Genomic DNA, 14,028 nt, shown 5'->3' with positions numbered 1-14,028 from the left:
AAAACGTTATTTATTTAAAACAAAATCTCTAATCATAATTCCTTCCATTTCATTTGTTATGGGTTGCTGTCAACTTCAACTGAAGCTAGAAAAGTTCTACATTAAAGTTTGTCCTCAAGTGCCTAACTAAAAGGTGTCTTGTTATGTATATATAATAAATAGAAAAGGTTTCATGCAATTGACACTCAGAAGAAATTTGGATCATCAGATTGCCAGACCTCATGGTGGCTTATTGTGAAAAACACCGACAGTGGCCCAGGAATGCGGCGTGTACCTACTTCCTACCTGTAGTGGCATAATGGCGTGAAGCTACAAAAGAGAAAGCAGTATTGCACACAAATTCAACTGTGAAATAAAAATAATAATAAAATTCAAGATTTATGACTGCCTCAGAGTAATATTTATTAAACCTGTAGGCTGAAAGTCTATGGTTAATAACTAAACCAGACAATGTAAACAGATGTATAACAAAGGCTCAGAGTTCGATTTATGAGTTTGTTTGAATATCAATGCAAATGTAGGCAGATGCACACAGCCCCTGGAGAAGTCCAACCGTCAAAGGTTTAATAACTGCCAGGTCCTGGTTCAAAGTATTTGTTTGCTCCCAGACAGCTGTGGATTTTACGCTCAGTATATTTTCAGTGCTTGTCTCAAACCACATGGAACAAGACAAGGCCAATGGAAAGGAGCTGACTGCTGGTTCTTCAATCACTCCCTGCACAATATTTGTACGCATGCATTGAACACCAACTATTGTTCACATAATATAACATAAATATTATTGCTACGAAAGAGCCTGACTACCAGATTGCAGCTGATATCAAACACGCAAGAGATGTAGAGTTTCCTCATACTTTTTCCACAGCTGGGAACCTCTTTAAAAGTAGTTACAAGATTCCATTCAGCCAACAACTGTGCCAGGTTTTTAAAAAAAAAGTTAACGACTTATCAACAAGTTGCCTACTCTTTACCCATAGCTCGGTAAATCTTTATTTTTTAAACATAATTTCCTTTAAAAGCTATTTATATATTTATTTCCAATTCCTCACAGTCATATGCCTTAAACAATAGTTTCCTAAAAAGGATAGGTAATAGAAGAATATTTCAATAGATTCAAAGTATGTTTATGATCAGTGCTGTATGCATGCAGTATACAACCCTGAGATTCTTCTTCCCAGACAGCCGCTAAACAAAGAAATACCATGGAACCTGTTCAAAGAAAACATCAAACATCCAACAGGCAAAAGAGAAAGAACAAGTTGCGCACACAGCGAAAAAAACACAACGGAATATAAAACATCAAAACCACAGTTATTGGAACAGTCGAGGAATGTTCAGTTTGGTCCAGTACTTCTTAGCGCTGTGTCATTTGTTGGCGGGAGGCCGCAGAGCCACTCCACTCTGATCAAAATCGCAGAAAATAGCACAACAAAAGGAGAAGCTAGATACCGGAAACACATACAACATGGACTGCAGAATCCAACCACAAACCGTGACGACTAAACCTTGCTCAGGACCCAAGGCTCTGGCACCATCCAGCGAGAGGGAGAGAAAGGAAGACCTGTCAAGTGCAAGCACCCTTCCTCCGGGAGCAATAAACGAGAGTGAGAGAGAGACCAGTCACATGCAGGCAACTTCCTCTGGCAACAGCAAGCAAGAGGGAGAGAGAGGCAGCTCAAACACAGGCAGACCCACTCGCCTTCTGCTCTCATCCTCGTTGATCTGAATCTTGCTCGACTCCTCAGTCAGCAAGATCGATTCCACTTCTTGCCAATCATGGGCTTGTGCTTCACTTTCAGGTTTCCTGGCCTCCAGACTGCACACTACTCAAAACCTCTCTGGAGTCCCTCAAAGACAGCAAAGCACCAGGTTGCTCAATCAGCCTGAAAACACACCATCAATACGTAGGCCACAGGTTCCAATAGTAACTGAAGGAAGAGGAGGCAGTAAAAGAAGTAGCTTCGTGAACTGTCTGAAGGACGTCACCTTTGGTCACGTCATTCGCTGGTACCATCTTCTTCAGCAAATTTTGGTAAGGTTGAGAATAATTAAGTTATGGTCACCACAATTATAACTGTAATAATTTGATACGCAGTGTAGGCTCAGATTTTCCTCACAGAAACTGCCTCAGTCTTTACCAGCAAGACAATGCATGGCGACAGGCCTGCGAGTGTGTGAATGGTTCTACACACAGAGCCTTAACTCACTTTGTCTGGAAAATCTAAGCCACGTCCCCTAACCTACACTACACTATTGTCTCTCAAAAACATTTTCAAACAGTCAGCAATTTCAAATACCAATAAAAGTTAAGCCATTTGTACCTCAAGAACAGTAAAAAAAATTACAAGATATATAAATTGTCCAAAATTTACCTCTGTCTTTCACAGTTAATGCTCTTGCTGTGTAATTAAATACAGGACATTCAGGTAGATTTCTTTGCCAGATAATGGGGAAATGCTGGAAGTTTATGCTCCAAATTCAGCCTGCACTACTGTCCGAAGACTGGGCACATACCTCCAGGAAAATGCCGAGATGGAACAAACTCGTGGACAGTCCCACTGGAAAATGCTGGCAGCTTAGCACATGGCCATCAATGTTTCCCAATGGTTCTTTATTTACAATCTTAATTGATATTTAACTTCATGCTGCAAACACACCAATTACAAAGGGTAGCCTATAGCTAGAACTTAATGTATGTGCCAATCAGAGCTTAGACCCTTGGCTTTCCATTAACATGCATCCAAAACAAAACAAAAACTAGGAGAATAAATCAGGGTATAAAATATACAGGAAGTTATATAGCAAGCAAATTATTGCATGCTTGATACCACCGATCCCTCCAAAACAATATGAACCTATGAACATGAACAAAACACTTTCGGATCTCACTACTATATCCCTGTAAATGCAATTCTATTTTGAAGCAGCTCCTGAAATAAAATAATCAGAAATAACAAATCATTATATTAATGACCAGATAGATGGGCATCAGCATCATTCAGAGATCTTAATCTCATAATTTACACAGTGCTGAACTCCAGCTCACACTTGAAGTCTTTTTCATCTTATATTATCTGATTTATTATGTAAATGATCAGACGGCAGACATTCCAGGGCCAAACTGCATGTGACATTTTAAACAAATTTTTTACCTCCAACCCCAGCCCAGAAGTTTGTCATTATATATTGATTCTAGCCAGTGAACATACTGCTATCATAACAGCATTAGTAAAATAAAATTAGATATGATAACATTACAGCCAAGTCCAAGTTCTTTTGCAACAATAGTCAGCACCTTTCTTTCACATTTTGCAAAATGCAAGTGCTTCTATTTTTGTTTTTACCAACTTACAAAACAATGAAAGCATTACATACAGTTGAACTAAAATCAGTTTATGCTTTTCAGACACTGTGCATATTTTCAATGTCATCACAGTCACGAGGACAAGTAAATCCAGAGATTTCAAATTGCTGCTAGCTCCAATTCTACCATAATAGCGGCATTTTCCAATTTATTACTGCATCCTTTTAGAAAAGCAACTGGCAACTCTTTAATTTTCATTATGTCAAAGCGAAGATTAAGACATTTCCCGTTTCTGAGTCAATTTGATTTTTTCATTAAACAGAATGAAAATCTAATGTACTATGCAAGAAACTAACAATTCATACCCGTCCAAAAAAAGTGTGATAAAGGTTTGCCGGGATACTGACACTTCATCCACACTACGCCGGATAATTTTGAAAACGAAGCTTCTTCTCTTCGTTTTGACCTTCCGTCCACACTGAAACGACGTTTTCATCCCCCAAAAACTGAGATTTTCGAAAGCACTCTCCAGAGTGTGTAAATTTCAAAACGATTGTTTCGCGTTGTAGTGTGGACGGGGTAAACGGAGAGATTTTAAAATGTTATCAACACAACAACAATGCTTTTTCTGCTTCTGCTTGGTGCTGCACAAGCACTGCCGGATGGCTGTTCTTGGCTCTTGGTTCTTGATCCTCCAAAATATTCCGCATGGAATTTAAACTGGAGGTGGCTTTCAAGCTGGTCCCCTCGGTTTCTCTGTTTGCATCCTCTGTTCTTCCGCCCGTACCCTCCGGTCTCCCAGTCTGCGGTGGTTGTACCCTCGATCTCCTGTACCCCAGGGCCTCCAAGCCGGCACTGTCGCTGACTGACCACCGCTGTTATAACACACAGTCGGTGTGAATGGCGTGAGAGTTAAATTGTAAAGTGAGCTTTTTTGACTAGATCCCCTAAATTGATTTGATTGAGTCTATCTTTAAAAATATTAATGTCAGGAATACTGCGCAGGTCTGGCGGCAGAAGATTCCACTCTCTTGGTTCTTGGTTCTTAATCCTCCAAAATATTCCGCATGGAAGTTCAACTGGAGGTGGCGAAGGGTGGGCTTAAGAAGGAGATTTTTGAAGAAGAAAAGCTGCCTTAAATTTAATTGGGTTTGGTTGTGTGACTGCATTAGGGTTAAGATTATTCCATGCTTTAATTGTGCGGGGGAAAAATGAATTGCTGTACACATCTGACTTGGTAGTTAGTATTTCAAATTGAGTTGAGTGCCCTCTTCTGCTCCTAATAGGTTTGGGTTTGATCTGGGATTGGTAGTCTATGTTGAGTTGACCATTTAACATTTTGTAATTGTTGATCTTGTTGATCTTGGGTAGAGGACGGCTTCATGCTTGTGTTGTTTACTTTATCGTCTACGTTAATAGCTTGTTTGGAATTAGCTCTGCTGACTTTGTAATCGTTTGTCACTCACAGAAACAGCTCGACTTCATTGTCTGTCTAAACAAAGAAGTCCGGTCTGATTTTCCCAGCAAAGGTTTTCTTTGTATTCCTCGAAGACATTGTTGAAAACTTACTTTCGCTGTTGTTGTTGGTACTCTAGTTTTTGACCAATGGATATAGCACAACGCCGCCGGAGTGTTTTTGAAAATCTCCGTTTGTATTCCTTGAAGACATTGTTGAAAACTTTCTTTCGCTGTTGTTGGTACTATAGTTTTATTCTATGGAAATAGCACAACGCCATCGCAGAAACGTAAATATTACCCGTTTCCTCTTCGCTTGTTTTCTGTAGATGTGTCTGCGCATGCCCAGTAGGAGTAGATTCACCCAAATATCCGTTTTGGTGTGGACAGAGATATTTTGAAAAACGCGTAGTGTGGACGCCTGTCGCTTTTACTCGAAACCGGCATTTTCAAAATTATCCGGTCTAGTGTGGATGTAGCCTAAGTCTAATGCTCTTGCTGTCTCTTCAAAACAAAAGCAAAAACCAAACCAAATGCAGATTGGCTATTCGTTTTGTGAAGCACCTATCGCAACCCACAGGGGTGATCCCCTGCTTCCTGCTGCATATCACATTAATTCCCCCTCCAACATAACTTGTCCATCTGTCACCCAACAACAGCTGTACCGAGATCAAATGTAAACTAGAACAATGACGACTCACTTTCCATCCAGACACTTTGCAAATTTCTGGAACTAAACGGAGACTGAATGTTCCAGTTTCAGGTCAAGTAGTTGCTCATCGTTCCCCATACTTTTATTTTATTTGGAGATTCAGCAAAAAAAAAACAGGCCCTTCCGGCCCAATGAGCTATAACCGACCTATTTAACCCTAACCTAATCGCAGGGCAATTTATAATGACAAATTAAGTTACTATCTTTGGACCGAGGAAGGAAACTGGAGCACCCACAGGAAACACATGGGGTCAGAGCCAGAACTGAATGTCATAGTTATGTCCTTTCTTACCCAGTTTACTTACAATGCCTTGCTATCAGGTCAGTTCTCGGACTCCTTATATTGCAATCTGTCTTAACCTATCTCTAGGCTTTTGTCTTACACCTCACTCCTACCCCCTGAGATCCTTTGAAAATTATTAACTCTACACTCCCCCTACTCACCCCTCCAATTTCTGAGGAAGAGAAGATTAACTCATTTCTCTTTCCACACTAGCTGAGTTCTTCCAGCCTTTCTCCTTTTACCTCAGTTCAATATTTCATTTAAAGACTGTCAGAACAACGTTCCCATTGTACAGTACAGCCTCAGCCTAATTTCTGTTCTCAAATTAAACTCAACTTTTAAGTTAGGGGTGTGGCACTATTAAACTCCTTTGAAAACAGCAAAATTCAACACAACATACACATGACAGCCAAGAAATTTAATTGCATAACATCTAACCTCGATGTTATGTCTGTGATAACAAACTTTGCAAGTGCAAAACATACTAACGGCAACTGCCAACCTAGTCATATCACTTGCAAATTTGATTGGATATTTCCTTATATATCAGTTGCACATTAAACCACATCATTCACCATCAACGTCTTGCAGGGAATTGAGATCCTGGCTGCCCAAGAGTGGTCAATTCTCCTGATAACCCACCCTAAGGCCACTTCAATCCTCCTGAGATCACAAATGACCATTAAGGAAGTCTAACTTGGCTTGAGTTTGTGTATCACAAGTATTCGAACTTGTACACGACAAGTACATGACAGATGAGGTTTTGTTTAAAATGTAGTGCATTAGTTAATGCAAATAAAAAAAAACAAATGTTAACCAAATCCTGACACAAGCACTAGGTTTTGCAAGTCCAAGGATTAATATTCGATTCCTATCTGAAAAATACATAGTTCATATAAAAGTAAACACTGCTCTTTATAAAACCCAATGTCTTCAATAAAATGCAAAAGGATTCAGAAGCACCATTCAGAAGGCAAAGGGGACGGTCGATATTTTGGGTCAAGACCATTTCTTGTGTAACAAAAGCTACAAAACAATAAAAAGTGTTGGAAACATTGATCAGGTCAATCACAAAGTGTAAAGAAAAAGAAAAATTAATGTTTTATGAGCAGACCATTCACCCTAGAGAAAAAAAACATTAATTTTAAAATGCTGAGAGGATGGGGAGCATTGGTCCCTCTAAGCCGCACAGGTGCATGACCGCGTAGTAACTGAAACACTCCTGCACATAGCCTTTGTTGCCGTGCAGGTGAAACTTTCTTTGATACAATGTTAATATAAAGTGCCGCGTATTTTCCAGGCCATGTAAAAATTTCCTGCTTAGGGCAATGACTGGACAATGCAACTGTAAAAAAAATAGAGGAAACATTGGTGGGGAGGGGATAGACAGGACAAAAGGAATATCTCTGTTGGGTTGGGCCCCAGTTCACAGAGCTCAGTCGAGTAAACTCTTAGGGACTCCTGGACGAGGGTTACAGAGGCATGAGAGAGGACTTGGCCAAAGTTGATTGGAAGGGGAAACTAGCAGGGATGATGGCAGAACAGCAATAGCTGGAGTTTCTGGGAACAATTCAGATTGCGCAGGATAGATACATCAGAAGGAAGATGAAGTATTCTAAAGGGAGGGTGAGACAACTGTGGCTGACAAGGGAAGTCAAAGGCAGCATAAAAGCAAAAGAGAGGGCATATAATATAGCAAAACTTAGTGGGAAGTTAGAGGATTGGGAAGATTTTAAAAAACCAACAAAAGGAAACCATAAAAGACCATAAGGAGAGAAAAGATGAAATATGAAATTAAGCTAGCCAATAATATCAGAGAGGATACAATAAATATTTTTTTCTCATATACCTGTATAAAGAGAGGTGAGAGCAGATATTGGACTGTTGGAAAATGATGTTGGAGAGGTAATAATGGGGAAAAAAAATAGTAGTAAGTATTCTGTGTCAATCTTCACTGTTGAAGACACTAGTAGAGCACCAGAAATTCAAGAGTGTCAGGGGGCAGAAGTGAGTGTAGTTGCTTTTACTATGGAGAAGGTGCTTGGGAAGCTGAAAACTCTGAAGGTAGATAAGTTGCCTGGACCAGATGGACTACACCCCGGTGTTCTGAAGGAGGTAGCTGAAGAAATTGTGGAGGCATTAGTAATGATCTTTCAAGAATCATTAGAATGGTTCCAGAGGAGTGGAAAATTGCAAACATCGCTCCACTCTTTAACACGGAAAAAAAGGAAATTATAGACCAATTAGTCTGACTTCAGTGGTTGGGAAGATGTTGGAGTCTATTATTAAGGATGAGGTTTTGGTATACCTGGAGGCACATGATAAAATAGGCCAAAGTCAACACGGTTTCCTTAGGCAAAATCTTGCCTGACAAATCTATTGGAATTCTTTGAGGAAATAACAAGCAGGGTAGATAAAGTAGAATCAGTGAATGTTGGTTATTTGGATTTTCAGAAGGCCTGTGACCAGGTGCCAGAAATGAGGCTTCTTAACAAGCTAAGAGCCCATGTTATTACAGGAAAGGTACTAGCATGGATAGAAGACATCTTCAGGAGTGGTGTCTCAGAAAGACGGTGTCCATTATTAAGGACCTCCAGCACCCAGGACATGCCCCTTTCTCACTGTAACCATCAGGTAGGAGGTACAGAAGCCTGAAGGCACACACTCAGCGATTCAGGAACAGCTTCTTCCCCTCTGACATCCGATTCCTGAGTGGACATTGAACCTGTGAACACTACCTCACTTTTTTTAAAATATACAGTATTTCTGTTTTTGCACTGTTTTTAACCTATTCAATAGACATATACTGTAATTGATTTACTTATTATTTCTAATCTATTTTTTTCTTCTATATTATGCATTGCATTGAACTGCTACTGCTAAGTAAACAAATTTCACGTCACATGCTGGTGATAACAAACCTGATTCTGAATATTGGCTGACTGACAGGAGGCACAGAGTGGGAATAAAGGGGGCCTCTTCTGATTGACTGCTGATGACTAGAAGAGTTCATCAGGGGTTGGTGTTGGGACTGCCTCTTTTCACATTATATGTCAGTGATTTGGATAATGGAATTGATGGCTTTGTGGCCACGTTTGCAGATGATGTGACGATAAGTGGAGGGGCATTTAGTATTAAGGAAGCAGGGACTCTGCAAGACTTAAGACAGATTAGAATGGGAAAAGAAGTGGCAGATGGAATATGATGTAGGAAAGTGCATGGTCATGCACATTCATAGAAGGAATAAAGGTGTAGACTATTTTCTAAATGGGGAAAAAAGTCAAAAATCAGAGGTGCAAAAAGGAACTTGAGAGTCCTCGTGCAGGATTCTCTAAAAGTTATCTTGCAGATTGAGTCGGTGGTAAGGAAGTCAAGTGCAATGTTAACATTCATTTCGAGAGGACTAGCACGTAAAAGCAAGGGTGTAATGTGGAGGCTTTGAAACACCTTGATCAGACCACACTTGGAGTACCGTGAGTATTTTATGCCCCTTACCTAGCTGGCATTAGACAGAGGGTCCAGAGGAGGTTCACGTGAATGTTTCCAGGAATGAAAGTGTTAACATAGTAGGCTCTGGGCCCATAATCACTGAAGCTTAGAAGAATGAGAGGGATCACTGAAACTGATTGAATATTGAAAGGTCTAGATGGAGTGGCAGACCAGCGGGCAGAGGCTCAGAATAGAAGAAGTTCTTTAACCTGAGCACTGGTGAATCTGTGGAATTCATCGCCACAGAAGGGTGTGGAGGCCAGGTCATATTTAAGGCAAAGATTGATAGGTTCTTGATTAGTCAGGGAGTCAAAGATTACGGGGAGAAGGCAGGAGAATGGGGTTGAGTGGGATCATAAATCAGCCATGATGGAATGGTGGAGCAGACTTGATGGGCCAAATGGCCTAATTCTGTTCCTACAGCTTATGGTCCAAATCAATTAATGAGTGAAACAAGAGACAGAAGACAAAGAGACATGCACAGCTGTGAAATGCAGGTCATGCAATGGCATGCTGGGTTAATATTACAAATGGATTTCTTGTAGCAGAAGTAAGTAATTCTGACACAAACCTGAATTATCTGAAATGGTTCTATTCAATATTGAGTCTTGAAGGCTTCAATGTGCCCAGACAGGAGGTGAAGTACTGTTTTTCAAGTTTACGTATGTGAGGCCACAGATAGACTGGTTACAATGTATGTAATGGAGAATTAAAGTGACAGGCATTTCCCAGTAACTTTTGTGGACTGAACAGAGATTTTCTTTAAAGCAGTCACTAAGATTGCATTTTGTTTCCTCGGTACAAGAGGAGACTGCATTAAGAGCACTGCGTACAGCACGAGATTGGAAGAATTGCAAGCAAATTACTGAAACATCAACTGTTTCTCTCTCCACAAATGCTGCTTGAACGTCTTGAGTTTTATTTCAGACATCCAGCATCTACAGTCACGCAAAGCAGTACCCATTCCCACTGCTGGTGGACCTGAAACTCTGGTAATGGAAGTCCTTGATGGATCACAGTCTGACATTTTAATTACACATCAAAAACTCAACTTCAGGTGCCTGCCAGCTATCTATTTACATTGAATAGAAACAAACCTGTATCAATCTCATTGGTCTTTTTTTCATATGATGAACATGACCTGCATGGCTCACTATTCCTTCCAGATGCCATGATGTTGCAGTTCTGTAAAAAGAATGAAACCCAACAATTCAGAGAAGATAGCCATTTAGAAAAAAGTATGTTTTAATGTGCTCTTTTTAAAAAACTGACATAAGGTTCAGTGTTTTTGCAATGACAATTGTTTTTGCTTATCCTAAGTTCTATAAAATTACCTACTGTAATTAAAACAACTCTAAAACTAACTACATGCTGAGCAACACACACAAAATGCTGGTGGAACACAGCAAGTCAGGCAGCATCTATAGGAAAGAGTAAACAGTCGGTGTTTTGGGTCGAGGCCCTTCATCGGGACTGAGAAGAAAGGGGGAAGATGCCAGAATGAGGCGGTGAGGGAGGGGAAGCAGGCTAGCCGGAAGGGAGTAGCTGAAGCCAGGTGGGTGGGAAAGGTCAAGGGCTGGAGAAGAAAGCATTTGATAGGAGAGGAGAGTGGACAGTAGGAGGAAGGGAAGGAGGAGGGCACCCAGGGGGAAGGAATAGGCAGGTGAGAAGTGAAATTTCAGAGTGGGGGTTGGAGGAAGGGAGAGGGGGAATTGGCACACTGGAAGGAGATATCAATATTCATGCCATCAGACTGGAGGGTACCCAAATGGAGGTGTTGCTCCGCTACCCTGAACGTGGCTTCACCTCGGCACAAGGAGGCCATGGATCAACACGCTGGAATGGGAATGTGAATCAGGATTAAAATGTTTGGCCACCGGGAAGTCCTGCATGTGGCAGATGGCGCAGGGGTACTCGATGAAGTGGTTCCTCCAATTTACGACAGATCTCACCAATGTGGAGGAGGCCGCTTCGGAAGCACTGGACACAAAAGGCAACCCCTGCAGATTCACCGGTGAAATGCTGCCTCACCCAGAAGGATCGTCTGGTGCCCTGAACGGAGGTGAGAGAAGAGCCGTACGGGCAAGTGTAGCACCTACGGCTCTTGCATGGATGAGTGCCTGGAGGGAGATTAGTGGGGAGGGAATCGCGGGGGCGGGGGGCAGGGAGCAATCGCTGCAGAAATCCGGGGGGGGGGGGTGGAGGTCAAGAAATGTTAGTGGAGATGGTGTAAGTTATGGTGTTGGATATGCAGGCTGATGGGGTGGTAGGTAAGGACAAGAGGGACTCCATCACTGTTACAGCAGCAAGAAGAAGGGGTGAGCGTGGATACACGGGAAATGGAGGAGAAGCAAGTGAGGGTGGCAGCCATTGTAGAGGGAGGGCCCTTCTTTAAAGAAGGAGGCCATCTCAGATATCCTGGAATGGCAAGTAACATCCTGGGAGCAGATGCGGCAGAGGTGAAGAAACTGAGAAAAGGAGATAGTGTGGGAAGGGTATACTTGAGAATCAGTCGGTTATCAAAGATGTCCATTGACAGTTTGTCTCCAGACAGATCAAGAAAGGAGAGGGAGGTGTCAGAAGTGGATCAGGTGGATTTAAGGGCAGGGTGGGGAAGTTAGAAGCAAAATTGATAAAATTGTTCTGCTCTTTTTATCAACAGATCACTATCATACTTCAATTAATCTGTTCCTACAAAAACCCTTAGCTACCACCTGCATTCCATTTGATTGTGTGACTTTATTTGCATAATCAAAAGATCAACAAATTATCTTCCAGTAGAACACAGAGGTTATATCGAGGCTGACAACTAATCACATTTTAATTAAAGAATATTTAACAGATCTTCCATGGAATCAAAACATTGAATGCCAAGAGCTTGAATGCAGACCCTGAACTTACGTGCCTCCCTGTAATTCAAAGGAAATGTGTCTGTTTCAGAAGACATTAACCTGGGATTCCAGTCCCCTATAAAACTCGCAGAGGCTGCAGGGTGAACATCTAAAAATCTTTAGTACAAGGCAATTTCCCAGGATACTGACAGACTTTTACTGCTGTACCACTGAGAGCATACTCACCAACTGCATCTAGTGTGGTATGGCAATTGTCCTGTATTGGACCGCAAAACACTCCAGCGTGTGGTGAAAACTGCCCAGTGGATTATTGGCACGCAATTGCCCACATCTACCACAAACGCTGCCTGGGCAGCGCAAAGAACATTATCAAGGATGCATCTCACCCTAACCATGAACTTTTTACTCTCCTCCCATACGGTAGGCGCTACAGGAGCCTCCGCTCCCGCACCAGCAGGCACAGGAAGAGCTTCTTCCCTGAGGCTGTGACCCTGCTGAACCTCACATCACAGCGCTAAGCAGTATTGCACCCATATTGTACTGTCTCAGTACTTTTATATTTGTGTGCTGTAGCACTTACTTTTTATTCGCAGTTATTTTGTAAATAACACTATTAATAACATTTCCGGTTAGATGCTAACTACATTTCATTGGCTTTGTATCTGTACTCAGCACAATGACAATAAAGTTGAATCTAATCTAATCATGCTAACGGTGGTTGTGGCCTAAACAATGTTGGTCTGCTCTCAGTAATGGGGGCTAATTTGGGTCTGAATGCCAATGATCAGCCTGGAAACCTGTAATCAGGCTGTGTCTGGGCACACCTTCTACTAGTACCAACTGCAATTTCAACAAGCTCTTTACAGTAGGGCTTCCCCAACTTTTTTTTTATGCCACGGACCCCTACCACGCTGTAGACCACAGAATGGGAACACCTGGCTCACAGGTATCTTGTTTACAGCTCTGTGTCCAACAAGCTCCGCCCACAGCAACGCATTATTGGCAACCAAACACCAACAATAGGGTATTGGCTAGATATAATTATTTCTGGATCACTGTGAGAAGGGTGAAGAGAAGGGGAAATCGCATCACAGGATCCCTCCCGAGAATGAGTGGGCTCATATTATCGGATCTCCATCTTGATTGGATAGGAAGGAGGCATCACATCACCATGAGGCCTGTCTGGAGTGGAATGACACGCAGGAACTCTTATCAGCACTTGCCGGGTGAGCTGTTAATCTCAGCTCATTCACATCAGTGACTTTCTGTTGGAACGGGCTCAGGGTTCACCACTAGATCCCTGCTTGGTGGGGCTGGCGCCGGCGCCGGCGCCGACTGAAGATGCGAAAGAGCTATGAAAAGTCCTGACCCAGTCGCCCCTCCAGCCCACCCTCCAGAAATGGCCGGGCAGTGCCCGCTCTTTGTAGTCCGAGCGGACCCGCCCCGCCATTCTCTTCCCCTGCCCGGATCACCTCCAAAAACGTGCCTCTTACCCCTTCTGCAGTCGGGATAGCGACGGCCGCCCTGCAGGGGGAAAAAATGCAAAGCAACAGGTTAGACAGTGATCGGGAGAGACTTGATCTTGACTTGCGAGCAGAAAGCAGACAATACTCACAGCAGCGTCACTCTAACCCACTCGCTCCGCGATCTCCCCTCGACTCGACCCAATGCACCTGAGCAAACAGCGACGTCACCTCCTGGCTTCAGAGGGAGGAGCCGTGGAAACCAGCCCCACGGCGCTCACTGGTTACCGGCCTGCCGGCCGCAATGCTCCCTTCCAAACGCCAGGCTTTCAGTATAGTCTCCGACGCGTTTCCACGCCCTTTGATGAAGTCTGAGATTGGGACTCGGAGTGAAGTAACCCCAACTGCATCTTCCTTCCCACCCTAATGAAAGGTCTCCAGAGACACATGCCCAGACAGACACCAAGTGC

At 42.6% G+C, this 14,028-nt stretch overlaps 1 protein-coding gene across 2 annotated transcripts in view; it reads right to left on the bottom strand.

Moving 5' to 3' along the window:
* LOC140203351 (bcl-2 homologous antagonist/killer-like) overlaps positions 1-13,765 on the bottom strand; it is a 36,545-nt gene extending 22,780 nt beyond the window's left edge. The window contains exons 1-3 of one of the 2 annotated variants that reach the window (XM_072269391.1): positions 13,711-13,765; positions 13,589-13,619; positions 10,341-10,428 (exon numbers count right to left, since the gene is read on the bottom strand). In XM_072269391.1, coding sequence (XP_072125492.1) covers positions 10,341-10,416 — 76 coding nt within the window. In that variant the 5' untranslated portion in view covers positions 10,417-10,428; positions 13,589-13,619; positions 13,711-13,765. The remainder of the gene's footprint in view (positions 1-10,340; positions 10,429-13,588; positions 13,620-13,710) is intronic. The other variant, XM_072269392.1, reaches the window with a different exon arrangement.
* Between the last annotated feature and the right edge of the window lie 263 nt (positions 13,766-14,028).

This window comes from Mobula birostris, chromosome 9, assembly GCF_030028105.1.
Source record: "Mobula birostris isolate sMobBir1 chromosome 9, sMobBir1.hap1, whole genome shotgun sequence".
NCBI classification, from domain to species: domain Eukaryota; kingdom Metazoa; phylum Chordata; class Chondrichthyes; order Myliobatiformes; family Myliobatidae; genus Mobula; species Mobula birostris.
This window is presented reverse-complemented; position numbering and strand designations above follow the sequence as displayed.